General features: G+C 52.6%; 2 protein-coding genes across 2 annotated transcripts in view; both read right to left on the bottom strand.

Annotated features, from left to right (window-relative positions):
• Window positions 1-5,300: 5,300 nt before the first annotated feature.
• On the bottom strand, window positions 5,301-7,243 carry LOC131097033 (putative mitochondrial transporter UCP3). Its single transcript, XM_058045707.1, has 6 exons — window positions 6,881-7,243; window positions 6,558-6,768; window positions 6,175-6,372; window positions 5,919-6,020; window positions 5,655-5,835; window positions 5,301-5,506 (listed from the first exon to the last, which is right to left on the bottom strand). Exons 1-6 carry the CDS (start codon window positions 7,004-7,006, stop codon window positions 5,401-5,403), a joined length of 924 nt encoding a protein of 307 aa, XP_057901690.1. The 5' UTR covers window positions 7,007-7,243; the 3' UTR covers window positions 5,301-5,400.
• Window positions 7,244-8,775: 1,532 nt separating this feature from the next.
• C2CD3 (C2 domain containing 3 centriole elongation regulator) overlaps window positions 8,776-26,290 on the bottom strand; it is a 36,727-nt gene continuing 19,212 nt past the window's right edge. The window contains 14 exon segments of the mRNA XM_058045712.1: window positions 8,776-9,250; window positions 9,253-9,454; window positions 14,473-14,575; window positions 15,214-16,321; window positions 17,083-17,291; window positions 18,070-18,282; window positions 19,182-19,282; window positions 19,986-20,191; window positions 20,767-20,831; window positions 21,487-21,625; window positions 22,488-22,805; window positions 23,651-24,262; window positions 25,307-25,396; window positions 25,756-26,024. Coding sequence (XP_057901695.1) covers window positions 9,168-9,250; window positions 9,253-9,454; window positions 14,473-14,575; window positions 15,214-16,321; window positions 17,083-17,291; window positions 18,070-18,282; window positions 19,182-19,282; window positions 19,986-20,191; window positions 20,767-20,831; window positions 21,487-21,625; window positions 22,488-22,805; window positions 23,651-24,262; window positions 25,307-25,396; window positions 25,756-26,024 — 3,718 coding nt within the window. The 3' untranslated portion in view covers window positions 8,776-9,167.

Consider the following 26,290-nt stretch of genomic DNA (forward strand, 5'->3'; position numbering starts at 1 on the left):
ATCTGAGCAATAAACCCTTCTCACCCAGAGCCAGGGCACTGAGGCTGATGTTGGTGTGAGCAATAAACCCTTCTCACCCAGAGCCAGTGCCATGCCCTGGTTGCTGACAATGGTGGCTCTGGGCAGGGCTGTCTCTGTGTCTCTGCCAGCACACAGGGCTGGGGCTGTGTCACAGACATCTTTTAGGAAAAATCCGTTCCTTAGAATTTTTCCTCCTGAGAAGCTGAGAGGCCTCAGGAACAAAATGCAAACAATGGTTATCTGCTGCTGTGGGATGCAACGGGAGCGTCTGTGATTGGTCTCATGTGGTTGTTTCTAATTAATGGCCAATGACACTCAGCTGGCTCACACTCTCTGTGCCAGCCACAAGCCTTTGTTATTCATTCCTTCCTTTTCTACTCTTAGCTGGCCTGCTGATGAGATCCTTTCTTCTATTATTTCAGTATAGTTTAATGTGATACATACCATAAAATAATAAATCAGCCCTGTGAACCTTGGAGTGAGACCCTGGTCCCTTCCCTCACCCCGGCCCCTGTGAGCAGTCCCAGGCTGGGCTGGCAGCAATGGCATCCCCAGGCAGTGAATGCAGCACAGAGGACAAGAGGAGCCCTGTGTGCCCCTGACTCACCCACAGCAGGGCAGGGCCTGAGCCCTCCAGGGCAGAGCCTGTGCTGGGGCCTCGTGCCTGGGGCTGCTCCAACACCAAAGCTTTTGGCAAAGGTGGCAGGAGGTTGGTGATTTGTCCTGGCCTGAAAGAGAGGAGGAAAACAAAATTATTGCACTGTGGAAGTCAAAGGATCCAGCTTTCACACTTCTGCTCTGAGGGCTCACTGTGGGGTTTTATCCATGGGAGGTGACACCAATTCAAACATATCAGTGCCCTTTGCCAGCATTTCTATTCCCAACCATTTCAGACATTAAAAGGAAGCTCATTTTTCTTATTGCATTCTTTGCCTCATTTGAACAGAACCATTTTTATCTCCCATCTCACTTGTCAGTCCTTTAGCACTGGGCTTTGTACAAAGGGAGGGTGCCTCACAAGCAATCCCAAAGAGAAACCCCTCCAAAGCTGCCAGGGCAAGGTTCCAAGGCACTCCAGAGCACAGCCAGCTGTTCCTGCCCTGCCAGGCCACACAACCCTGTCCCATCCAGCTGGGCTGGGCAGGCCAGGCAGGGGCTGCCCTTCCTCCTGGGGGCACAGGGAGACAGCCTGGGCAGCACCTGGGAACAGCAGGGGAAAGGCAAAGTGAAAATGTTTACTGTCAGAAAATGAGTGTCTGCAATCAGAGCTTCTGGACAAATTCAGTAACAGCACTTTCATATGATAAATATGGGCCCTGCCCATCCTGCCAGCCCAGGTGAAAGCAGGAAGGAGAGCTACAGGAACAGAGGGAAGGCAGAGTCCCTTACTTGGATGGATTTCCCAAAGTCTCTTCTGCACTGTACACTCTGTGCTCTTTAAAAGAATGGATTGCTGCTACAAAAATGATATTTTATCAGCCACAGCCAGGGCAGGGTGAGCTACAGCTGCAGAGCCAGGCGTGGGGGGAGTGCTGGAGAAGTGAAGAACAGGCAATCTTGTCAAAAATAAAACTTGTTTAGATTCACCAGTGCTGGGAACAAGGCAAACACGCTGTCCTGGATGCATCAGGGACACAATGGCCTGGTTTGGTTGTTGTCCTTTGCCCCCAAGCTCTGGCCTCACCCCTCTCCAGAGGAGCAGGGAGTTCCTGCAGGGTCAGGGGACTCTGCTCCCACTCCAGGGATGTGCCCAGGAAAGGAGGGAGCTGTTCACAGTGACTGAGCAGTGAGGAGCTGTGCCACAGGCGGCTGGGGCTGGAAATCCTCACTCAGGATGGCACACTGGATGTGCCAGGAAGCACATGCACTCACCTGTGCCCGTTTCTGTGATGTGTCAGTCAGAAACCATGTAACCAGCGCCTTGCTCCTCACTGCACCACTTAGAAATACATTAAAAACAGAAAAAACTCAAACAAACCAACCAAACAACAGCCCACAAAAGAGAGGGCTCAGTGCAGCACCATCTCAATGTTCTGCTCAGGGATGGACAGAAAGGAGGAGGAAAGCTGTTCTTCCAGTGCTGCCAGGTCTGGCCCAAGCAGTCTGAAACAGCCAAAATTGCCTCAGCTGCAGCTTCCCCCCTTGCCCTGACTGCTGAGGGACAGAGGCACCACAGAGCCCAGGCTGGCAGCACTCACACCCTGCTGGCACAGACATCTCCATGTTCCATCTCTGGCCAAACAACCCCAGGATGGTTCTGCTTTCCTGCCAGACTTGGCAAATGTCACTGACACTTATGCAGGCACAGACACCCTGTGTGGCTCTGGGGTCAGAGCCCCTTTGGCACAAAAACCCCAGAGAAGGTTGGGAGGAATCTGATAAATCTTCCTCACACAAAGCTCCAGTTTATCAGATTATGCTCCTTTCTGACCCAGACATGGGGCAACTGAGAGGCATTTTAAAAACTTGGATTCCATGTTCAGTCTCATGTGAAGGGTGAGACAATACAGATGTTAGAATTCACCCATCACAATCAGCAGCCAACTATTTCCTGATTCCTATACACTGTAAGTGTTTCTTGGCCCATCAGCTTTTGCCACACCATGCTGTAAATGCCTTAAAGCCAATCATTTAAATTACCCCTTTTGAATCTTATTACAATGCATCTTTCATAGTTCTATTTCTCTAAGGTATCCAGTCTTATTTACAAAGTCATCCTTTAAAACTTGTTTCTAGCTCCAGTTCTCTCTCAGCAATGTCTGTCCTATTCCGTGGCATTTCTAAGTCAGCATTTCTTATCTCAGAATTTCCATACAGATCCACACTATGTGATCCTTCTGTCAAACTCTGGAAATTTCCTACACATCCATTTGCCTCCCAGAGCTGTTCCCTGGCCAGCCCAGGGGCTATGGGTGCTGCTGCAGGGCACAGGGGCTGGAGGAGCCCTGCAGTGACATTAAAGCCAAAAAAAGCAATTGCCAAGCACAAAGAGATCCATCCTCACCTGCTCTGATGGCTGAATCCCTGGGGCTCATCCTCAGCTGTCCCTGCTCCAAGGAGGAGGGCCTGGGCTCACACACTGCCCTGCCAGCAGAAGGGAAAGGGTTAATGGAGCTTTTGGGCACGTTCTGTCCCCAGAGGGGTTTGGCACGGGCACGGGAAGCTCTCACACACAGAGAAAGGGTTAATGGAGCTTTTGGGCACGTTCTGTCCCCAGAGGGTTTGGCACGGGCGCGGGAAGCTCTCACACACAGATTATCCCGAGCCAGAGCCCTCCGGGGCACCCTGGAGACAGAGAGCAGGAACAGACCCGGCTGCAGCACTGATCCTGCTCCTGCTTTCCCAGAGGGGCAGGGACAGCATTTCCTCCCGGCCCCGAGAGCCCCAAGGACAGTCACTCATTGGGGTGGCGCTGGAGCTGCCACTTTGCTGGCACTCCTGCCCTACAGCCAGCAGGTTTCTGTGGGAGCAGGAGTTATTTGTGCAGGTCAGAGGCTGCACAGCCCCAGAGCATTCCCTTAGGGACACAAAGGGACACGTGCCTTTTGTAGCCCAGTTTGTAATTGAAGTGCATTTCAAGAGAGTTTCAATGGGAATGAGGTGCCCTGGTGCCAGCCCAGCATCAGATATGGGGCATGAGGAGACTCACCAGACACATTCCCTGCAGTCTCCCCTCTCAGCGCTCCAGCTGCAGCATTCACATTTCTCACCGAGTTCTCTTTCCCGGATTCCCAGCAGGAAACTGGTGGCCGCTTCCAGATGCAGATCCCCAAGGCAGCGCTGCTCCTCTCCCCCCCGAACCCCCCCTGCCTCCATCCTTTCCTCCTTTTATAACCACGGCTCCACCCAGGATTCAAAGGGAGGCTCCCAGGTGCTTCCCAGACCCAAATCATTCCAGGTGTTTCGGGAATTAACAGCAATAAGCTCGTCCCTTTTGGGGTAACAAATTATCTGTTTCCCCATTTCCCCTTCTGTCTCAAACAGAAGGGGAAATGGGGAAACACCCGGATCAGGTGGGGGCCGGGGTAAAATGTCAAGTCCAAAACCAAACCAAAGTTGTTTTTCCATCGGTTTCCCTCAGGACTGTTCAGTTTCCCCGCTGTTCCTCGGCCACAGGAGCAGCTTCTCTCTGGGACCCGTGGGGTGGCACAGGGACCCCGGTCCCGCTGCCTCCCGAGAGCGGAGCCCATCCCATCACACCGCAGCTGGGGCGCGGCGCGGGTTTCGCTCCATGGAACGCGATCGCAGCGAGTCGCGAGTGCCGGCACAGACCCGTCCCGCCCGGCAGCGGCTCCGGCAGCAGCGCCACAGCACACACGGCCCTGGGGGCGCCACCCGCCCGGGGGCCCCTGCGCGCCCCTGTCCCCTCCGGCCGCACCCGAGGGCACCGTCCCTGCCCGAGCCAGGGGAATTGTCCCGATCCCGGCACAGGGACAGGGCGGAGAGAGCGACCCCGCGTTCCGCAGGGCGGGCACGGGGCTGGGCACGGAACCGCAGCCCGGCCGCCTTGTCCCGGGACAGCAGCTGTCCTCGGTCATTCCTGCTGCTCCCGGGGGTAAAACCCGCCTGGGGAATTGCTTCTGATCACAGCCAGCAGGTGTCTGACGGGAGTCCCTGAAATAGAGCTGAGTGTCTGTGACAAATGAGGGTGCTAAAGATGGAGTGACAGCAGAGGGAACCTTGTTCCTGCCAGTTACCCATGGGGAGAAAGCAATTCCCAGTGTTTTATGCTTGGGAAACAGGGAAAGGGAATTCTGTGTCCGCTCCTGCTCAGGATGTACATCTTCACTGTCCTATAACGAGACCATTTGAGGCTTTAGAGAGATTGCCGTGGGTAAAGGACCTGCTGCCTCGGCAGGGCAGAAGGTGGAGCTGCTGTTGGTGATTGTGACAATGACCCGAATAATCAAAGATCAGTGGGAAGTTGTTCAGTGCACCGGCAGTGATAGAGAATGTGCTGGACTAGTGTCACACGTAGAGCTGGACAATGACCCTGAACACCCCAAAAAGGCAAAGAAACCCTGAGCCACGCTGTGATCAGACCCCATAGGGGCGATTTATTGGAAGCGCCAGTGAGGAACAACGGGAATTCCCTGGCCCTCAGCTTGGTCCCGCCTGCCCACACCGCCGCCCTCGGGAAGCGCTGCTCTTCCCGGCTGCAAAGCCAACAAACATTTTTTCCTCCGTCCGTCAAAACTCTTCTCCGATAGCCTCTGTTCTCCCGCGCTTCTCCTCCTACAGCATCCTCCTCCTCGCGTCTCTCGGGTCCCTCCCCGGGCCTGTGGCTCCGCTGCTCCCCGGCGCTCCGACAATGAATAGAATGGATGCGATTAATGTAATCGATGTGAGCCTCGGCGGGCGGCCCGGGGCGCCGGGGGCTCAGGCCAGCGCCGGCCGTGCCAGCACCATCAGACGCTGCAGCTGCTCGTAGGACACGAACATCACCACGTTCCAGGAGCCCAGCCGCAGGAAGGACGGGACGAAGCTGCGCCGGCACAAGCGGGGCTCAGGGGACGTGCGGGGACATCCCCAGAGCGGGGATCCCCCAGATCCTGCCCGCGGGTCGGGGTGTTTGGGGCTCCGTGCCGCGGCCCGGGCGGTGACCGCAGCCGGTCCGCAGGAGCTGAACTCACCCCTTGTAGAGGCCGGCGGGGCCGTCCTGCATGAGCAGGGCCAGCAGGCAGCTCAGGGCATTGCGGTACTGCCCGGGGCTGGCGTTCATGTACCGCGTCTTCACCACGTCCACCGGCGACGCCACCACCGTGGCACAGAACCCGGCGCCGAAGGCGGCCACGAAGTGGCACGGGACGTTGTCTGAGGGTGGGCAGAGTCGGGGCTTGGACGCTGCAGGGACAGGGGTGGCGCCCGGCCGTGTCCCCTCCCTGTGCCGTGCTCACCTGTCATGAGCTGCGCCCGCAGCAGCGCGTCCTTGAGCAGGTCGTAGGTGACGAGCTCGCCGCAGTTGATGATGGCATTGCGGGCGATGTTGGGCAGCGTCCCTGGGGGAAGGAGGGTGGTGGCGTTGGGACCGCTGCTCACAGCCCCGACTGGAGCATCCTGGGCAGGTGCCCCAGCCCGGCTGCCCCCGTCCTTCTGCCCTTCCTCATCATCATTTCCATCCCTTTCCCAGGCCAATCCCTTGCCCAGGCGCACCTCTCCAGAGCCCGCGCACGCCCTCCTCCCTGGCGATGGTGCGGTAGGCATCCACGGTGCCACTGTAGCGCCGAGGGCTGTCCCACTGGGCCCCGCTGGCCTGGAACCGCACCTTGACCACGTCGGTGGGCTGGGCGCAGGCCACGGCCACGGCGCCCGTGGTGCAGCCGGCCAGGAGCCGCGTAGCCATGCTTGTGTCTGCAGAAGACGGGTATCGGGACTCCCGGCCCCTCAGGGACACCCAGCCCCACAGGGACCCCGGGGTGAGCGTCCTGTGGTGCCGTACAGGGGCATCTCGGGGAGCTGTGCCCCCAGGGTGAGTTCCTCTCTGGAAAGGGCAGTGCCTCAGGAAGGGGGTGCACAGGGAATTCGGGGACACTCACTCTCAGCGCCCTTGGGCGTGTAGAGCTGCTTCACGGAGTCGTAGAGGCCGATGCGGATGGAGGCGAAGCTCATCTGGCGCTGCAGCCCGGCTGCCAGCCCGCTGTAGAGGCTGCGCGCTCCCTCCGTCCTCACCATGGTGCTCAGCGTGCCCAGAACGCCCCGGTACTCCACCGAGCTGACCGTGCGGGGGATCCTCACCTCGCCCTGGATCTGCGGGTGCCCACTGTGTCACCCCACCCTCTGCTACCTGCCAGGTGTGCCCAGCTCCGTGTGGGGCAGTCCCAGGTCAGGTCGCTCCCTCTGCCCGGGGTTTGGATCGTACCTGCAGGCGCACCTTGGCCGTGTCCAGGGGGAAGGTGCACAGGTCGGCGATGCAGCCCGCCATCCCCGCGCTCACGAACTTCACGGTGGCCGGTGGGGGCACCTCGGGGGGCTTCAGACCCACCATGGTGGCACAGGGGCTGGAAGGAGAGGAGGGTTTGTGGGGGAGCCGGCAGGGTGCGTCAGGACAGGGCTTCACGTGGCTGTCCTATTCGGCGACCGAGGTGACGATGGTGTGCCGTGGTGGCTCTTGGTGCCTTTGGTCAGTCCCAAAATCCATATCCTGCCCTGTCTGCTCCCTTCTACCGCAGGGAAACTGAGGCACGGGGCTTGCTCAGCATGGGATCACCAATGCCCACCCTTCCCCATCCCACCCCAGCCACACAGGGGATGCTGGGTGAGATCATCTCCCCCGAGTGACCTGCCCGAGCCACGTCCCTCCGTGCCCTCACCGTAGGGACCTCGGTGTTCCAGCTCCTGCCTTGCACAGGCAGTGCCTGAGAGCCGGCCTCTGGCCCCACCCTTATATAGCACCCAGGGCATTCCAGCAGCCAGGATCGGGTGACAGGAAAACAGTGTCCCCCCGGTGGCATTTCACTTGATGGCACTGGGTCACCTGGCACCCCAGTGAGGTGGATGCCTCAGCCCTCTAACCCCTCCCGGGGCTCAGGCATGGGGAGGGGGGCCCTGCCCAGACCCCCTGCATTGCACTGTGGAGGAATGTCGGTTTTTACCCTAAAACACTCTGGGAAGGACGAGATGCAGAAAACCCTCACCCCAAAGATTACCAAGTGGTTTGGGGGCAGCGCAGCACTGAGCTCTTTGTGCAGGGCAGGCTGGATCCCTTTGCCCAACACAAACCATGAACCTCAATCCATCCCAGAGAGCTGCTGAGCTCCCAGCACGATTGCCCCTGCATGGTGGAACGCGTTCGCAAGCTCCCGTGGAGCTGGGGCTGGGTGAGCACCTTGGGGTGTAATCCATCACCAAATCCATGGCACCCTCAGAGTGTGGATGGGCACTAGGGCTGGGCTCAGGACAGGAGGGCTGGAGGCCAAGGTGGAGTGAGAAAAGGCCCATTTCCTTCCTTTTTTAAAAACTCAGTGTGTTTAACCCTTGGTGCTCGTTAGCCCCACATGCAGAAGGGTCCCTCAGGATGTGCTCTGAGCCTCCACACTCACACCTGAGCTCACTGTGCACAAGGTCCTGACACCTGGAGCCACCTTTGCCCCATCCCTCGGGCTCCAGACCAAAGCTGCCTGGCACCAACACCCCTCTCCAGCTGGCTCCTGCCTTGTTTTTCCTGCCCGGCTCCAGGGCTGACCCAAAGCTGAAAGGAAAACGTGTTTACCTCATGCCCAAGAAACAGCTCGGGGTCAGTGCTGTGACCTCCTCTGTGGCAGCCAGCCCAGCCCAGCTGGCAGCCTGCCCGAGGCTTTTTTGGGATGCCACCAGGAGAAAGCAGCCTGCACGTCACTCCTGTCCTTCCAGGGGACACTGGGTGCCTTTGCCTTCCATCCCCACCAGCAAGGGCAGGGGAAGGGGCCACAAGCACAAGGCAAGCTGTGCCAGCAGTGACTGACGCGTTCAGGGTGTCCCTGGGAAAAACAATGCTGCAGAAGTGGGAGAAAAAAGGGAATGCTGATCCTTTGGCTGCTGAAATCCTGAATTCCAGACGTGGCTTGAAAAGCAGCTCAGATTGGAAGTGACTTGGCCCACATGGGGCTGTGCTGCAGGGTGACACTCGACTCCTTGGCAAAGCCCTGCTCTTTCCATGTGCCCCTGGCCACCCCAGCTTCCAGCAGCATTTCTCTGACCTGGAGCTCATGTGGGAGAGACTCCTGTCTACTGTTGAGGAAAGGTTCCTGCCCTGCCATAGGGACACTTTGCACAGGCTGACAAGAAAACGGGAATTTTATTCAAACAAACACTGGAGAGAGCAGTACAAAAATAACTGAGCTCTGCTGGCATCAAAGTCTGTTCTCTGAAAGGTGTACAAAAATAATTTAAATATAAATATAAAAGTCTCATCTTTCTAGTCACCCTCTTTTGTACACCCACCAGATTTTATGTGCCCTCAGTCTGTGTTCACACAAGCACTTTGGGCACCTGAGGAAACAGAGAATTGTGCTGCCCACCAACTATTTTTGAAAGGGCTATTTGACAGGAATAAATCCTAAAACTGGACTAGTTGGAGAGCAGATAACAGGTTATGGGTTACCCACAGGGGTGTGTCTCACTGGGGACCTGCCCCTACAGGACACAGCTCCCTGTGGGTGCCACAGGCTTTAAGCCCTTCTAAACAGGGGACTCCAATTAACCAGCCAATGAGGCAAACTAAAAGCAGAGCCTGAAGGCTGTGGCCCCCACTCCCCTTCCCTGGGGGGCTCTGCCTTTGCCCGTGCCTGGTGAGGAAGCTGTGCTGTGCAGGGTCTCTGGGCAGCACTATTCCTTCGTGGAGAGCTGAGCAGAGAAGATCCTGGCGATCCTCTTGGCCTCCTCCTGCGAGAGCTGCGGGCTGGGCCTGGGCCGAGCCACTCTCCGGTAGGGAATCCCTGCAGGCACCGCTCCGCTCCTGCCCTGGGGAGAGAGGCACCAGGGTCAGAGCTCTGCCTTCAGTCGTGGCAAACCACAGGGCTGGGCAGAGGGTGGCAAGGTGGATACACAGGAAAACCACCCCAAGGAGAAAGAGAATGATCTGAACCCAGAATGGGGCTCTGGTGTGTGACCTTGTGGGTGCCCACCCCTGGCCAAAGCCTCCCCGCACAAAGCCAAAGGAATGCCAGTGCTGTAGTCACTGGGACCTGACTTTATTTTGGCTTTCCATTATTGTTTTACTTTATCATTTCCAGAACCCTGAAGACCAAATATCACAGAGGAGAGGCAATGCTCTGTCAACAACAAATCCTAAGCCTGCTGACAGGACAAGGCAGGGAAGGGGTTTAAACTAAAAGAGGAGAGATTTAGATTAGATATTGGGAAGAAATTCTTCCCTATGAGGGTGATGAAGCCCTGGCACAGGGTGCCCAGAGAAGCTGTGGCTGCCCCTGGATCCCTAAAAGTGCCCAAAGCCAGGCTGAATGGGGCTTGGAGCACCTGGAAGCCATGGCAAGGGATGGGGCTGGATCAGCTTTAAGGTCCCTCCCAGCCCAAACCACCAATGTGATTCCATGATAAATGGATGGGCCAGGCTCAGGTGCCTGCAGGGACCCCAAGGCAGCAGCCCAGGAGAGGAAAAGCCCTGGCTTAACCAGTATCATCTCCTCTGTGCCCTGCCAGCAGCCTGGCTGTGTCCCTGGTGCTCCTGAGTAATTTCAGCACACAAAAAACCACAACTCCCCCCAGCTAGTTTGGAGCTGGGCTGTGCCTGTGGAGCACTGAGCAAAGCAATCCTGCTTCAGGAGCCTTTAAGGGAGGAAGCTGGGGGGCCAGGAATGTCTTTTGGAAAACTGATCTGCCAAGCTGGCCTTTCACCTACATCCCTGGGCTGCCTCCCTGAGCCTTGGAAAGGTCTCCTGAGGTGCCCAGCTCCCTCCCAAGAAATGGCACCAGGACCCTGCTGTGGTGCACTTTGAGATGCACTGTCTGGAGAGGGAAATGGCTTTTTCAGGAATAGGAGAGTCCTTGTGTTTGGTAACCCGTGCATTACAGCCTGCAGGTAAAATACTTTAAACCACTTCCCCTTCTTATTGCACTGAAATAACAGACATGATTATGAGGAGAACTCTTGCTTTGCTCTTCCTAACAATTCTCCAGGATCAATTTCCTAAACCAAAATACAAGGAGCCAAGAGAGATTAAATGCAGACCTGGCCACAGAAGAAGCTTAAAAACCAGCAGAACGAGCTGCTTGCTGGGCAAAGCACCTCCCCTGGACAGGGCTGTCCAGAGACAGGACAGCAGCTCATTGGTCCCATGCTGTTTTCTGCCCAGCTGTCCAAGGAACAGCCCAACAGTCAGGAGTGGCTGGAGAGGGGCAGTGAGCAGGCTCTGGGCTGATCCCTGAGCTCTGCACAGCATCTGAAAGCCTCTCTCTAGGAAACTCCCCCAGTCTGCCAACTAACCCCTTTTCAAAGGTGCATGAAACTGCATTTCCTGCCTCCCACTGCTCCCCTTTCCCATATCCCACGTGTCCTGCAAAGCCAGGGATGGAGAGCCAGCAGCTCCTATTTCCAATGTAAGGAACAGAACCAAGAATGGTTTGGGTGGGGAAGGACCTTAGAGCCCATCCAGTGCCACCCCTGCCATGGCAGGGACACCTTCCACTGCCCCAGGCTGCTCCAAGCCCTGTCCAGCCTGGCCTTGGGCACTGCCAGGGATCCAGGGGCAGCCACAGCTGCTCTGGGCACCTGTGCCAGGGCCTGCCCACTCTCAGAGTCAAAAATTCCATCCTAACATCTAATATCCCTAAAATGCTCAAGAGAAACAGCACCAGGACCCTGCGGGCAAAACACTTTAAAACACTTCCCGTTCTTACTGGGCTCCAGGCTGAGCCCCTTCCCAGCTCCCTCAGCCCCTCCTGGTGCTCCAGCCCCTTCCCCAGCTCCCTTGCTCTTTTTTTGGACATCAAACCTTCCTCCGACCCACCTCACAGGCAGATTCTGGCTGCCAGTCTGATCCTGCTGCATAGTTTCCAGAGCACACATCTGAGATGTCGTGTTTACAGCACTCCTCAGCCCAGGAACAGGCTCAGGCCAGTGCCCATCCCAGGTGTCCTCCTGTCTGTCTGTCAGCTCCAAGTGCCTGGGGCTCAGCCAGGAAGCACACGTGTTCCTTGGGAAGATGCAGGAGGAAAGGGCACACGTGTGCCGTGGGTCACGCTGTGCTCTGCTCCCTGCAGGAATGGCACTGGAGCCAGCCAGGGATTACTGAGTGCCTGAGTGCCTGGGGCTGGGCTAGAGCAGATCCATGAGTTACACACGGATCCACGGTGCGGGGCACGGCCTCTCCCAAGGTCAGGGAATTCCAGGCTTGGGGGCAGAGGACGTTTCAGCCCTGTGGCTCAGTGGGTTTGTGCCCAGGGATGGAGGGTGAACAGATCTGTGTTAACAGGCCACAACCCACCCTGGCACTGCCACCTGATCCTGCTTTCCAGCAAGGAAATCACAAAGATCCAGCAGATCAAGAAGAAACAACACAACCAAGAAAGGATTTTTCTGGCTGCTGCTGCATTTTTGGATAAATGCTGTTTTTGTGAATCTGCCCAAGGCTGTGTTATTTCTAATTCACACTGAAGGTAAGTCTATGTATACACAAATATGAATTATTCTGAGTAAAACTGGTTTCCATGTAAGTTTCTTATCCTGTTGGAATATTCCTAGAGGTAAGGCAGGAAAAATATCACTGCATTTGGAGAGGGACTTTGCCAAGGGCCTGGAGTGCCAGGACAAGGGGAATGGCTTCCCACTGCCAGAGGGCAGGGCTAGATGGGATACTGGGAAGAAATTCCTCCCTGTGAGGGTGGGCAGGCCCTGGCACAGGGTGCCCAGAGCAGCTGTGGCTGCCCCTGGATCCCTGCAAGTGTCCAAGGCCAGGCTGGACAGGGCTTGGAGCACCTGGGACACTGGAAGGTGTCCTTGCCCATGGCAGGGGGTGGGACAAGAGGATCTTGAGGTTCTTTCCCACTCAAACCATTCTGGGATTCTGGCATTTTATGGAAGAGTTCATCCATGCTCTGATTTTTCAAACCTATCCTCTAAGCCCCAGTGTGTGGAAGAAAGAGCTGGGAAGAACCCCAAGAATGGGAAGCATTAGTTTGATGTCATGGAGAAAAGAAGGAAAAAACAAAGAGGCTTTGTGAGGCTCTACAAAACTCTGATCCCTGGGAGGTGTCACAGCATCCAGGCTGAGCCTGACCTGCTGCAGCCTGACCTCAGGGCCCTGTGCTCTCTCAGCAGGAGCTGGGATAATGCTTCTGTCCCAAATGCTGCCAGCCCCTGTGCTCAGGCTGCCCAGCTCCACAGCTCAGCACTGCTGTGTCACTCCAGGAAGGAGCTGGGAGAGCAGGAGCCAGAGCAGCCAGGGAGAGGTGGCAGGGCCCTGGAAGGCCAGCAGAGACGTCTGCCAGCTGCCAAGTGAGACAGGGGCCTGCTGTGACCAGAGCACAGCTTGGGTGTCAGCCTGTTTGCTGACCTGTGCACAACCAAACCACGGCCACATTTAGAAGCTGATGTCCCTAACTAAAAAAGAAACTATGAGGAAGCATTTTTTTCTGAACTCTATGTATTGGCAGCAGTGAAAAACTGGTTCTTCACAGAGGGAATGTGATGAACAAGGCACAACCAAATCCTGTCTCACACATCCCACAAGTGCTGCAGCAAAGGATTAGTGTCAGCCAATCCTCAAATTAAGTGCTTTAAGATCAAAATATCCTAATAGTGCCTTGCTAACATTTTACCTAATTAGTAATAATTTGCAGGGCTGTAGTCCCAGCCGCTCAGCTCAGAGCTGCAGAGAGGGAATTCAAGGAAAGCTGGTATTAGTATTAAACCAGAGGTTTCTGTGACTTCAGAGCTGTCAGAGCCTGAGTCTGTTTTGATTCATCAGGCAAGCTGTTCCCAGTGACATAAATGTCCCTTGAAGTGTTTGTTTCAGAGGTCACACAGAGAGGAAGAAAAGCATCACCCTATCTGGGAGTGGTAAACAAACAGCCCAGCTGCTGCACACCCAGATCCACACAGAGCTGGGGCTGGAAAAGGATCAGGAATTCCAGAATGGTTTGGGCGGGAAGGGACCTTAAAGCTTAGCTCATTATCTTGTCCCATGGGCAGGAACACCTTCCACTGTCCCAGGCTGCTCCAAGCCCCATCCAGCTTGGCCTGGAACATTTCCAGGGATCCAGGGGCAGCCACAGCTTCTCTGGGCACCCTCTGCCAGGGCCTCTCCACCCTCACAGGGAAAAACTTCCCAATATCCAATCCAAATCTCCCCTCTTTTAGTTTAAAATTGTTTCCCCGTATCCCATCACTATATGCCTGTGTAAAAAGTCTCTTTTTATACCCCCTCTTTATGAACTGAAATTAAGATAAATATGTAGATGTTGGAGCGACAAACCTCTGACAGTAAATAAGCCCTTATGAACATTTAAAAAAAGCAAAACCTCAGCAATCCACAGCTTTCCTGCAGGAGGAACAACCACTCAAGCCATTCTACTGCTCCCTGGGTCACAGAACCACCACAAGATCCCTCTCCAGGAACCCCCTCCTGCTGCAAACTCCCTCATTTCATCCTGATCTAAAAGAGATAATCTGAAGTTTGTCAATCACAGGTTAAAACTCTCAGAACCAGGCATGTCACCTCACACTAAAGCACAAGGAAGTGCAGAGTGAGCACCTGCCACTCCCACTGACCTGATGGAGCAGCATTTCCTGAGCATGCTGGTTGATATAAAGGCATAAAGGATCACAGGGAACACAGCCATGGATGTTAAAACCATCTTCACGGAGAGGAGAGCTGTCAGGAACATTCCCCTGACACTGCTGGAAGCCATCACATCTAAGCTGAGTGGGGGCAGGCAAAGGAAGGGAGAACTTTTGTTCCTGCTTCAAGGAATGGACTAAGCTGGACAATAAAGGCAAGGGCATCCCATACTCACTTTTGGAGGTGAGGAAGGATGGGAAGACGTGCAGAGCAGTCTCATGGAGGCTTCCATCTCCTGGGGTGGAAGGAAGAAGTTGGGAACAACCACAGGATCAGATCTGAGCACAGCTGTTTAGGAACAACCTTTGGCAGTACGCAGTTGCACAGAGGTCCAGGTGTGGAAAAAGCCTCAGCTGTTAACAGGTCCCAGTAAATTTAATTTGTTTTGATCAATATTCCACTCTTCTGAACACTTGGTTCTCTCACCTGGGCTTGCAGAGCATGGGACACTGAGTCACTTTAAAACAACACCTCACAAATTGGCAGAGGACTTCATCCTGCAAAGATTCCAGCACTCAATTCAAGATTTGTAATTTGTGCAAGAAACATTAGGAAGTATTTTAAAAGCAAAATAAAGCATGTGTCTTTTGATACGGGAGAGACACAAGAGCTCTAACACATGGGGGAAAATAACACGGAGAGAAAATGCAACAAGACGTGGGAACTACCCAAAATAAAGTGACTCTCACAAATCACAAAATTTGTTGGCTGCAAGTTTCAAGAAAGTCATCACTACAGTGTGTGAAACAGTGTAATGGGGTCCTTCAACACCCTCCCAGATCTCCAGCCTGGATTCATTTCCCAGGGAAGAGTTTCACACAGCACATTTCTCTGTCCTGAGGCCAGGGAGACTCTAACTAAGCAGCAGAGTCACCGAATGCAAGAGTGTTTAAGAAAACATTTCAGTAAAGGATACAAGGTGACTTTTTGTTTGATGGGGTTTTCTGAGCCTTCCACTGCGTCCTCACTGCTGTCATCAGGGAAGCTCTCGCTGTTTCTTTCCGAGCCAGCTTGGGCTGATACACTCTGAGCACAGTTCTCATCAGAACCACTGCCTGCCTTGCCTTGATGATCCCCATTTACAGCCTCAGCATCCTCCTCCTCCACTCTCTCAGTGCCTTTTTCATTGCTCAAACCCATGTCTGCTGGGGATGGCAGCAGCTCCTTGGAGCCTGCATGGAGCTCCACACTTTCCTTTATGGTCTGGAAGTCTCCTGCTGCTGTTCCTGTGTGACTGTGGAAGCCCTGGAGGTCTCCTGCTGCTGCTCCTGTGCTGCTGTGGAAGGTCTGGAAATCTCCTGCTGCTGCTCCTGTGCTGCTGTGGAAGCCCTGGAGGTCTCCTGCTGCTGTTCCTGTGCTGCTGTTCCCTCTCTGGAGGTCTCCTGCTGCTGCTCCTGTGTGGCTGTGGAAGCCCTGGAGGTCTCCTGCAGCTCCCCAGCAGCTGTTCCCACCCACACTGGGGCTCACGGGTGGGCTCAGGGCGCTGAGCAGGCCCTGGCTGTCCCCTTGCAGCATGCTGGACAAGGTGCTGCTGTTCCCCCTCTGGAAACACCCCACATCTATGGAATGCTGCCCTTCTGGCCTGGGCTCCAGCGGCTGCAGCTCAGCCCCCTGCCCTGTTTCGGAGATGATGCTGGACCAGGGGCTCGTCCTGTCTGTCATGGTGGTAATTTCATTCAGAGTTCGTGGTTCTATTACATCTTCTTCATACTCCTCCTCACTGTGAGGCTGGGTGGCAAAAGCACCTTCGTTTTCCTGGCCAAAAGGATGCTCATCCTCAGGGACAATGGGGCCGAGGAGCTGGTGCAACATGTGTCTCCCAAACACGGCTCTGCCGGCAGGGCACGGCTGCTGCGTGTCCCTGGGAACGCTGGGCACAGCTGGCACCTCCAGCTGGCCCTCAGGAGCTGCAGGGCTGCCTCCTCCCTGCTGCCAGCCGGGCACAGCCCAGGCACCCCGCTTCCTGCTGCTCTCCTGGTGCTCCCCAGAAGCTGCCTTGCTGTTCTTAGTTATGGTCTGCAAGTCTGCTTAACAGAAAAGAGCATCAGTGAATGCATGGAGCAACAATTCAGCTTAAGTCTGAGTTATGTGGGGTTTGGGCACAAAGTCCCAGGTGTAAGGATGGCTGGGAGCTGAACCTGCATAGCCTTGCAAACATGTGAGCATGTTCTGCTCTGCCACCCACTGACAAGGCCAGGAGAACAGAAATGCTAAGGGAAAAACAGAAGCATTCAGGATGAAATTAATGGGAACTTTTACAAATTCTTTAAAAAGCCACATGACTTATTTTTGCTCCCCAGTGAGCAGATCCGGTTCACTGCTTGCATCCTCTGAGAATTGAATTCACCAGTGTTAGGTAAAGTGACCAACTGTTCTGAGGCAAGTTCTGATCCAAGGGAACACTGGGGGACATTTGGAAAGGGAGAAGGAAGAGTCTGGAACAGACTGTAGAGGAAAGCACGTAAAAAAAGCAGTAAAAACAATTGCTAAGGATGAGAAAGGACATAGAAAGAGCAAAACCTTGGAGAATAAAGAGCAGGAAAAAAAGACAAGATCAAAGTGGCAGAAGAATGGTAAATTCTGGCATAAGAGGGATGTACCTTTCATCTCTTGGAAATGCTGCTTCCCTGCAGGAAGCCTGGGCAGGAAAAGCATGGAATAACTTTCCAACTGGCAGCAACTGTAGCTCTGGGCTCCAGTTTATTCTCTGCTCTGCTAAGTTATTTAAAAGCACCAGCAGGGATTGGATTTCCTTGTCACTTTGCTACTCACAGCAACAACTCACCATTGATGAGGCTGCTGACCTGGGACACCAACTGACTGGATTTTTCCAAGAGATGGCAGCCTTTGGGATCCCCTTCTCTGCCCATGGAGCCCTGACGGTCACTCTCCCGCTCCTCATGGCCTGGTCTGGAGGTGCTGAAGTCGGGAAAAGACCTGGTCAGCTTCTCACTGAAGTACCTCTGAACCTCATCCAGCTCACTCAAGTTCTTCCTGCAAGCAGTGGTAAGAAATTGAGTCAGAGGGGGGAAAATAAGCCTGCGGCAGCTGGGTTTAAGCTGGGTCATTCTAGCCAACAACAGGTAAATATGCAGATAAAAGATTAAAGGTTTTTAAAAAAGCAGATCGGTAGGCAAGTGTTGAGGGTGCTCTAAGTGAGAGGATAACACTCCAGAACAAATCCTGACTTGGCTGTGAAACCTGGGCTGGAAGCTAAAAAAAGAACTAGTTCTAAACTTACTTAATCAAAGGAGTTGGATTTGAGATGACCTTCCAAGAAAAGTCATAAAGTCAAGGATATTACTTGACTTGTGGCTGAGCTTGATAAAAATCTAAGGACTGCTTTGTATAAAAGATCTAGGGATTCTGAGATACATTGCTTGTGGTAGGGATGAAATACCCCAGGAAGTATCTTTCATTCCTGTATTCCTAGAGATAATAAACACTAATCTTTGAAATTTATACCTCATTTTAACCTAGAATCTAGTCAGGAGAACAGTGAGGGGTTACAGGAGTTACCTGAGCACAGTGAGGGGTTACAGGGGTTACCTGAGCACTGCAGGGGTTACCTGAGCACGGTGAGGGGTTACAGGAGTTACCTGAGCACGGTGAGGGGTTACCTGCGCACAGTGAGGGGTTACCTGAGCACAGTGAGGGGTTACAGGAGTTACCTGAGCCCTGCAGGGGCTACCTGAGCACAGTGAGGGGTTACAGGGGTTACCTGAGCACAGTGAGGGGTTACCTGAGCACGGTGAGGGGTTACAGGAGTTACCTGAGCGCGGTGAGCAGCGCGGCGCGCGAGGCCAGCGGTGCCGTGTCCCTCCGGGTGGTGTGGCACGCGTTCCCATTCCTGTCCTCCTGCTGCAGGGATCCCTGGAATCTCCGTGGGCTCCCCTCTGCCCGCTGCAGGGACTCGTGGAAGCGGCGCACGTTCTGCATGTGCTCCTCGTGCCGGGGGGGCTGTGTGCCAGCGGGGCCCATCCTGCTGGAAACAACCCAAAATCCATCCTGGAACCCCTCACTGGGCAAAGCCTGCCACCTGAGAACAGCCTGTGTCCTGAAATCCACTAAAGAGCCACCCATGGGTGAAACGAGTTCCTCCAAATGTGCACAGGAATGGCATTTGCTGCCTCAGGTTTATGCCAAAGTCAAGGTAACAGTGGGGCTGGCAGGCAGCTCCCAAGCCCGTTGTTCAGAGCCCAGAGAGGTGGCACCCAGTCCCTCCAAACTTCAAAGACACATATGGGAAGAGGATCATCTCTGCAGGCTAAACAAACAAATGATAAACTAAGACACTCTGGCTCATCTGAAGGGACAGAAAGCAGGAATTGCTGCAGGATGTCTGACAGTCCTGCTCCTGTAACATGCAATATTGCAGCGTTTCACCAGCTGCCATTCACTGGTCATGGGCAGAAATTAGGGCAAAATAAAGGGGAGGCATCAGGAATACTCTATCTAATTTACACTTACTAAAAATAAAACCAAATACAGACACAACCCTCATTCTTATCAGGGCCTGGAGAAAGTACCTGCCAGCTTTAACAAGGGCACCTTTTTACCAACGGTAAATAAATTATGATTTATTTATTTACCATTTACCAATGGCAAATAAATCCTTCTGTACCAGGGTGCAAATCAGGAAGTATCAATGACAAGAAAAAGAACATCTGGGCTGTGCCAAAAGGAACCTGTCCCAGGACTGCTTCCTCCTGCACCTCTCTCTCACTGGGAAAGGCAATGCCCACTAATTTTTAAGCCCAAACACAGTGGGCACACTTTGACAGGGTGTACCATTTCTCCAGTAGAGCCAATTTGCTTTAGAGAGGCATTTCTGAGACCTGAAAATAACCAAAAAGTTGTCAGCCTGTCTGCCTGAGGACTTACTGCTCTCGAGCAGGAACGCTGATTTCCTTTGACAAGGAGTTCAACATCTGCTTGGACAAGTGTGCAGAATTACTGGGACATGCTGGAAAGCTGACCTTCACCTGGGACAGACAGGAAAAAAGAACACTCTGCGTGAGTCTTTCACAATAAGAATATAAGAGAAATCAAAGTATTACCCTGCTGATCCTAACAAAACCTCAGGCTTTCTAAAGAGCTTTAAATTTTCAAATGATTTCCCAGCACTGAGCCAAAGTACTATTTCACAACACTTTCATTTCAGACACTTTTGCTGACTCTCTCCATGCTATCAGAGAGTAAAGTGATGTAAAGTAAGATAAAGGCTGCCTTACAGGTCTATAACACACCAAAGCATATCTGGGGAGTTTAGAGAATAAAGAAAAACCCAGTAAAAAAGGCAAATATCCCAGAAAAACAAATTCTTGCAAAAACAGATGTTTCCTAACCAACGAAAAGTTGAATCTACTGTATGTTTTTGGGTACCAGCTGTCACCCAAAGCAGCCAACAGATCTAAGCCATGCTCCCAGACATCCAAATGCACAGAATATCTCCTAAAGAAAATGAAGCAACCACAGAGTGAAGCCAAGGGGATGCTCATGACCTGCTTGAGGTGCTGTAACTAGCACTGGCCAGCAGCATGGAAACCTGGAGCAGAACTCCTGAGGAATTAGGTGGTTTTTAAGCAGACTGGTCCATGAGGGCGCTGTGAATTGTCTCAGGAGCCCAGAGTGCTGGGTGTCAGCAATGCAGTGAGGTGTGAGGGGGCAGGAGATGGAGGAACGTACAGCAGAGCTCTCTGGCTGGCCGCGGGCCCTGGCCTGCCGCTCCTCCCTCAGGCTGCTGATGCTCTGCAGAGGGGACACGGCCACCTTGATCTGCCCCCGGCACTGCCCGCTGAAGTCGGTGATGTTGTACCAGCCACACACCAGCTGGAAGCCCGAGAGCAGCGGGGAGAGATCCACGGCCGCAAACCCGATCACGCGCTCCGACTCTGGGGAGGAAGGACACGAAGCACACTGACATCAGTCATTTCAGGAACGCTAAAACACAGCCCTGGAAACATGGCCTGGAGGCGCACAACATCCTGTCCAACAGGGGGACACTGTCTGGATGACCTGGGTTTTGTTCAGCTAAAAATGTCCCTGCAGAGCAGAGAAAGCCCAGGGCAGGGAGAGGGACGGGCAGGAGAAGCACTGTGAGCACACAGTGCTCTGCGTACACAGGAAGGTTATTCTGGAAGCAAAACCAAACAGCAAGAGAAGGAAGCAGGTAAGAATCTTTCAGCAGGAAAATCCAACCTCTAAAGCACTGTTACAATAAAACCAGAGAGAATACAGATGAACTAAATCTTGCAAGATGATTAATGGGGGACAGGAGGATGCCAAGGGCCAGGAAATGAACAGGTATTTATCTCTAGCATTCTTCTTGTACAGGGCAAAAGATGGCATTACAATTCTACTACCCTATTCACTTAATAGAATTTCTTTTCCTTGCATGAAATACAAGGACCCTAAAGAAGGGGATGCAGAAAACACACTCCTCTTAGTTCTGCACCACAAACTTTACCTGCTTTATGCCATACTTTGAAGACCAAGGTTTGCTGTGGATCTAGGAGAAGCTCTTTGGATAATCTGTTGGGAATAAAAACCATAATATTTTATGCAAAGCAGGAAAAAGCAGTAAAATGCTTCTGAGGTGTCAGTGCCATTTTATCTACCCAGACAAACCAGTTTCTTTCTGTACTGATGGGGACAGGAACAAAACAAACCCCAAATTACTGAGCCTCAATGTAACACATCTCTACATAGTTTGGGCTTCTGCTTATTCAAGAACTATTTCCCTCTCCTCACTCTTGCTGTAAATTTAAAAGATAGGACAAAGAAATTGTGAGGGAACAGAAATATAGAAACAGTTTATTTCATGATTTGATAACACAGTGACAGCAAAGCACTGGGGCTTATGGTGCAAAGCTGTAATGTTTGAAGTTCAGTGCTGGAAATAAAAAACAAACACATGTAAAAATGAAGTGTTAAATGTAGAACAGTTTTTAGGTTCTTGGAAGGGGCTCAGATTTAAAACACTGGAGGAGACACTAGATTGGATCACACAGGTTAATTCCTGAATACTGCCATGTATGACTTGATCTGCTGAGGTTCCTTGAAGCAGTCAATTAATCTTTTTTCATTTAGGCTCAGATATCCAGGTCTGAGCTAAAAACCCCCAAACCTCATGTCCTTTCCACACCTGCCTGGCTGCCAGATGTGGAGTGTGAACCCCATCTCTCACCTTGCCTGCTGCTGGAAGTCCCAGACTGGTGAGTCTGTATTTCCCACCACTGGCGTGGTGACTGGAGCCTCTGCCCCAGCCACAGCAAAGGACACGCAGCTGCTGGGGGCTGCCACCTCACGCTCTGTCAGCGGACTTCCTGAAATTACACAGAATGAAATACAGATTTTTAAATTAATAACGACAACAACAAAACCTAAAGGCAGTTCAGCAATTAAGATCACACAGTTGGCAAAGAAATCAAAGTAGAAACAGGCATATTCAAGGCAGAAACAGAAAATTCATTTGCCCAAGGTCATATAAGAAGTCAGAAGTAAAGCTAGGAATACAACCCGGCTCCTGAGGAACCTGTTCCAGTGCTTGAGCTACTCTCCATGCTGCAAGACAAAAATATATAAATATTTCTGCTTTATATCATCAAAAACTTTGCAATAACAAAATTGCACCAGTTTTTCAAAGACTATGGATTCCAGAAGATTCTAGAATGATTATAAAAATGCATCTATAGGGCTCAGATTCTTTTAGAATTACATACCCTTAAATCATGGCTTGCATTTGACTCTTAGCTGTGTTGTCAGGGGAAGAAAAGCTGAGTACAGTGACCCAGCTTTACAAATTTATTATGTCCTAATTTGCAGGAGTCTGTGACAGGGGCATCTTGGCGTTCAGTTATTCAGTCAGTGCTTAACCTGGAGTTCAGCTATTCAGACAGTGCCTAATACAGAATTTGGCTGTCATCTCTAACAGGCAGCATTAAGTTATTTATATTTTGGAGTTTATTCAGGAGGACAGGCTGTGTAGTTCAGCCTCCTGCTTCCCCTGTACTTACACAGTGATCGGGGCTGCAACACCACGAAGCCAAGTTAAAAATCCCTCCCTGCCATTCACTGTGCTGGAGCAGGAACAGATCTCAGAGGGAAACAAAGAATGAGAAAACAAAGAAAGAGAAAAGAAAGGCAGGAAAGACAGAAAAGGAAGGGAGTGTATGTGCGAGGTGTTACCTTTTAAACTTAGATGCATTGCTCTCTCCACAAGGATATTGACAGCAACTGTGTTTTCCAGAAACACCATGTCCTCTTCCTGTGGCTGGCCACCTGTGATCCCTGAACCTTCAACATCCACCTGCTGTTTGTCAGAGAGCTGCTGGCCCCGAGCAGGGCTGTCCCCTGTGCCTCCACTTTCGCTGCTGCTGCTGCTGCTGCCCTGCTCAGCACAGGGAGCTCTGGGCAGGGCAGGGGCACTGGGAGCGACGCTGACGTGGACGCGCACGGCGGCTCCTGCCAGGTCTGCAGCATTGCACCTGAACAGGGGGTAAACACCTGCAGGAGAGGGCACAGACAGCCAGGAACTGAGCCACGGGAACAGCAGGAGCTCAGAGAGCTGCCACAGCTCCTGCCAGGTCTGCAGCATTGCACCCGAACAGGGGGTACACCCCTGCAGGAGAGGGCACAGACAGCCAGGAACTGAGCCATGGGAACAGCAGGAGCCTGGAGAGCAGCTGCTGCTGCTCGTTCCTGCAGAGACCTCACACAAGCCCAGCAGAATGAATTTTGATTCCCAGTGTAATTTCTATGTGAGTGTCACCCAGAAGTGCAAGCCTGGAAACATTAAAGACCATGACCAATCCCCCAAATTTGGTACACCTTCATCTTCCCCCAGTCACTCAGATTAGGGCACATCAACTTACTGAGAGCCCTGGGAACAGCGACTCTGCATAATTTTAGATACGCATATGGAGAACACAACATATACCCTGCATAAAAATTTGTTTTAACTCTTGTAGTGTACCTAAAAGAAAAGCCTATCAGTCCACAAAGCTGATGAGTACAATGTAGATGACAGAAGCCATAAACTAAAACACAAGTTCCACCTCATGGAGGGAGCAGAGCCCTGGAACAGCTGCCCAGGGAGGGCCTGCAGCGTCCATCTCTGGGGACATCCCAAACCCACGTGGATGTGCTGCTGTGGCACCTGCTGCAGGTGACCCTGCCTGGGCAGGGGGAGGGACTGGTGATCTCCAGAGATCCATTCCAACCCTGACCACCCTGGGACTCTGTGCACGATAAAAACCCATGAACATTTTGTTTCAAGGGACTAGGGAAGGAAGCACATTAAATTGCCAGCAGGGAGGAATGGGATGTGACCCTGAGTTTCAGGGACTCACCACTGACACTCAGCGTTCTCCTGGATCCCTCTGCCAACGCTGCCAGGTCGACGTAGGCAGATCCAATGAGACGATCTGTGTCCAGGGGTCTTTCCGCCTCATTGTCCTTACCATAGGCCCACCACACCTGGATTTCCAACTTCTCCTCCCTGAAGAACCACAGCAGCCCCTGGCTCCTCCTGAGGGTCACCTTGCTGGGTTTCCTGAAGCTCACCGTGACGCTCTCCATGTCGTCGCTCAGTTCTGGCCGCCGCAGCCACGTGCAGGTGGGCTCCTGGTCGTACAGTCTGTACCTGAGGTAGCAGCGGGTGCTCTCGTGCAGGTGAGCCTGCCCGGCCAGCAGCACGCAGTGCAGGGGCAGCCACAGCCGTGGCGTGGAGACGGTCACGGCCACCGGGCCGGCGCTCTGCTCCCAGTCCTCGCTGCCATCCCCGTGCGGCTCCTCGCTGCTCCAGCCCAGGAGCCGGGCGGCCTCCAGGACGCGCTCCCTGTCACCCTGCTGGGCAAAGGCCACCGAGAGCTCCAGCCCTCCCACAACGGCCTGCAGGGTGTTGGAGCACTGTGGGGACAGCGGCGCCTCGGAGAGGGTCACTGGGAACCAGCCTGAAACACCTGCGGGAGGACAGGGCCTGTTAGACTTGTCCCAGCTTCCCAAAAATGCCACTGAGGAACAGTCACCCCTCTGGTCACCAACCAAGGACCAGAATGCCAAATAAACCTAGGGCTTAGTTCTTGTTTGGAATTTTAATAAATGATTTCTAATCTGAAATGGCAACAAGTTCCTGGCCTTCTAAAAACCTCAGCAGCAGTTCTGATCCCAAAGGATTTTCACTTCATTAACAACATCCATCTTACAATAACACTATATCCCTGGGATACCCAATTATAAAATTATGTGCTCTCATTTATTTCCTACTCTCTTCCCATTAAACACAACCTCAAAATTTTGGGCTGGAGAAAATGAGAACTTCACTGAAATTAAATCAGAAGTAACCAAGGCAAATAATAAAAACATTGTTATTATAGGGTATAATAATCCCAAACTAATACTAGATAAAAAAGATCATTAGGGGACAGATATGTGAATAATTTTTTCACAGAAATTTCACAGAATCGTCTAAAGTAGAATGGACTCAAAAGGACCATTGAGATATTTTGTAGACTGTTTAAAAAACCCCAAAAAACAACAAAAATATTAAATCCTGCTACTTCCTAATTATCTAAGACTTTTGTTTGCGGCTTTGACATTTTAAAAAGAGTCACTGGTCCTGCACTAAACACTGCAACTCATGGACCTGTCATCCTTTTTGGACTTTCTATCTAGAAAATAAGCAGCACTGAATAAAGTCCTAAGGATTTCAGATGCTGGCTTCAGCTGGCATGGAGTTAAATTTCTTCATAGTACCCCCAGAATATTCATTCAGCCACTAAACATCCTACACCCTGAAAACAGGTTTTCAAACAACCTTTATGTGACTTTCCTAATACCGGATTTTTACTGAACACATGGGGAACATCTGAGAAAATTTTGGTCTAAAAAACCCAGAAACTCCCCCCAAAACCAAAACAAGCCCCCCGAAAAAGGAATGGAAATTGTTTTAAGGAATTGCAGTAGCATTTACACAGAATGTCAGCAGCACAGCACTGCTGTGTTACCTGATCTCCTTGTCAGCAGGTCTCTGGTGGGGATCGTGACTGTCCCAAGAAGATAATCTCTGGATGTTCTGTCAGCCAGTTTGCCAGTGGCTGGAAAATAAAATGATTTTGTTAATACGCCCAACTGGCAGGGAAGGTTTAGAAGTGATTGACTGGAGGACAGCTGTAAGAGGTGAGCTTCATCACTGGGAGGTTCAAAAACTCTTTGCCCAAGGGGAACAGTCTCTCCCAAAGACAATTCAGATAATTACATCTATTACAACTGCAGAGTTTCCTGCAGAGGGCTCTGAGCAACCTGACCTGCTGGAAGATGGCCTTGCTCATTGCAGGGGGAGGTGGTTCAAGTCCCAGCCCAAACTATTCCATTATTCTGTGAGTATTTGTTTAAATTCACTAAAATTAAGGGGATCTCTGCAGCAGTATTCAATCCTTGCCCCCGCTGTCCTTACCTGACTTGGTGCTCTGATGGTAGATGGAGAAAAAAACACTGCCAGACTGCAAGAGCTCCCCCAGAGAAGAGGCTTCCCCGGTGCTGTTCCGGGTGATGAGCTGGCAGAGGAAGCGCAGGCGCTGCCCGAACTCGGGGCAGAAGGAGCAGGGCACGGCCCGCGTGCGGCGCGCCCGCGCCGGCGGCAGGAAGGACGGCAGCGCGCACACGTAGGCGTTCACCCCCGCCCCTGCGTGGCACCGCACTGAGGGGCTCCTCCGGGCCACTGCCCTGCAGCCCAGGCGGGGAGAGGAAAAGAAAAGAGGGAAGAGAATGCAGATAACGAATGAGGAATCTAGCAGCCAACATGCTTAAACACAGGTGAACAGATGGGACTAACAGTGAAGGTTCTAAGGCAAAATTCACGCGGGCTCTGGCCGCATAGCATTTGCACCTTTCCTTTTCCTCTGAACATACTAGGGACAGATATGAAATGGTGAGAGGAACTCATGCATTCATCACTGGTGGCTTGCTCTTATTTGTGGTTGAGAAGGTAC

This window comes from Melospiza georgiana, chromosome 2 (assembly GCF_028018845.1).
Source record: "Melospiza georgiana isolate bMelGeo1 chromosome 2, bMelGeo1.pri, whole genome shotgun sequence".
Classification (NCBI taxonomy): domain Eukaryota; kingdom Metazoa; phylum Chordata; class Aves; order Passeriformes; family Passerellidae; genus Melospiza; species Melospiza georgiana.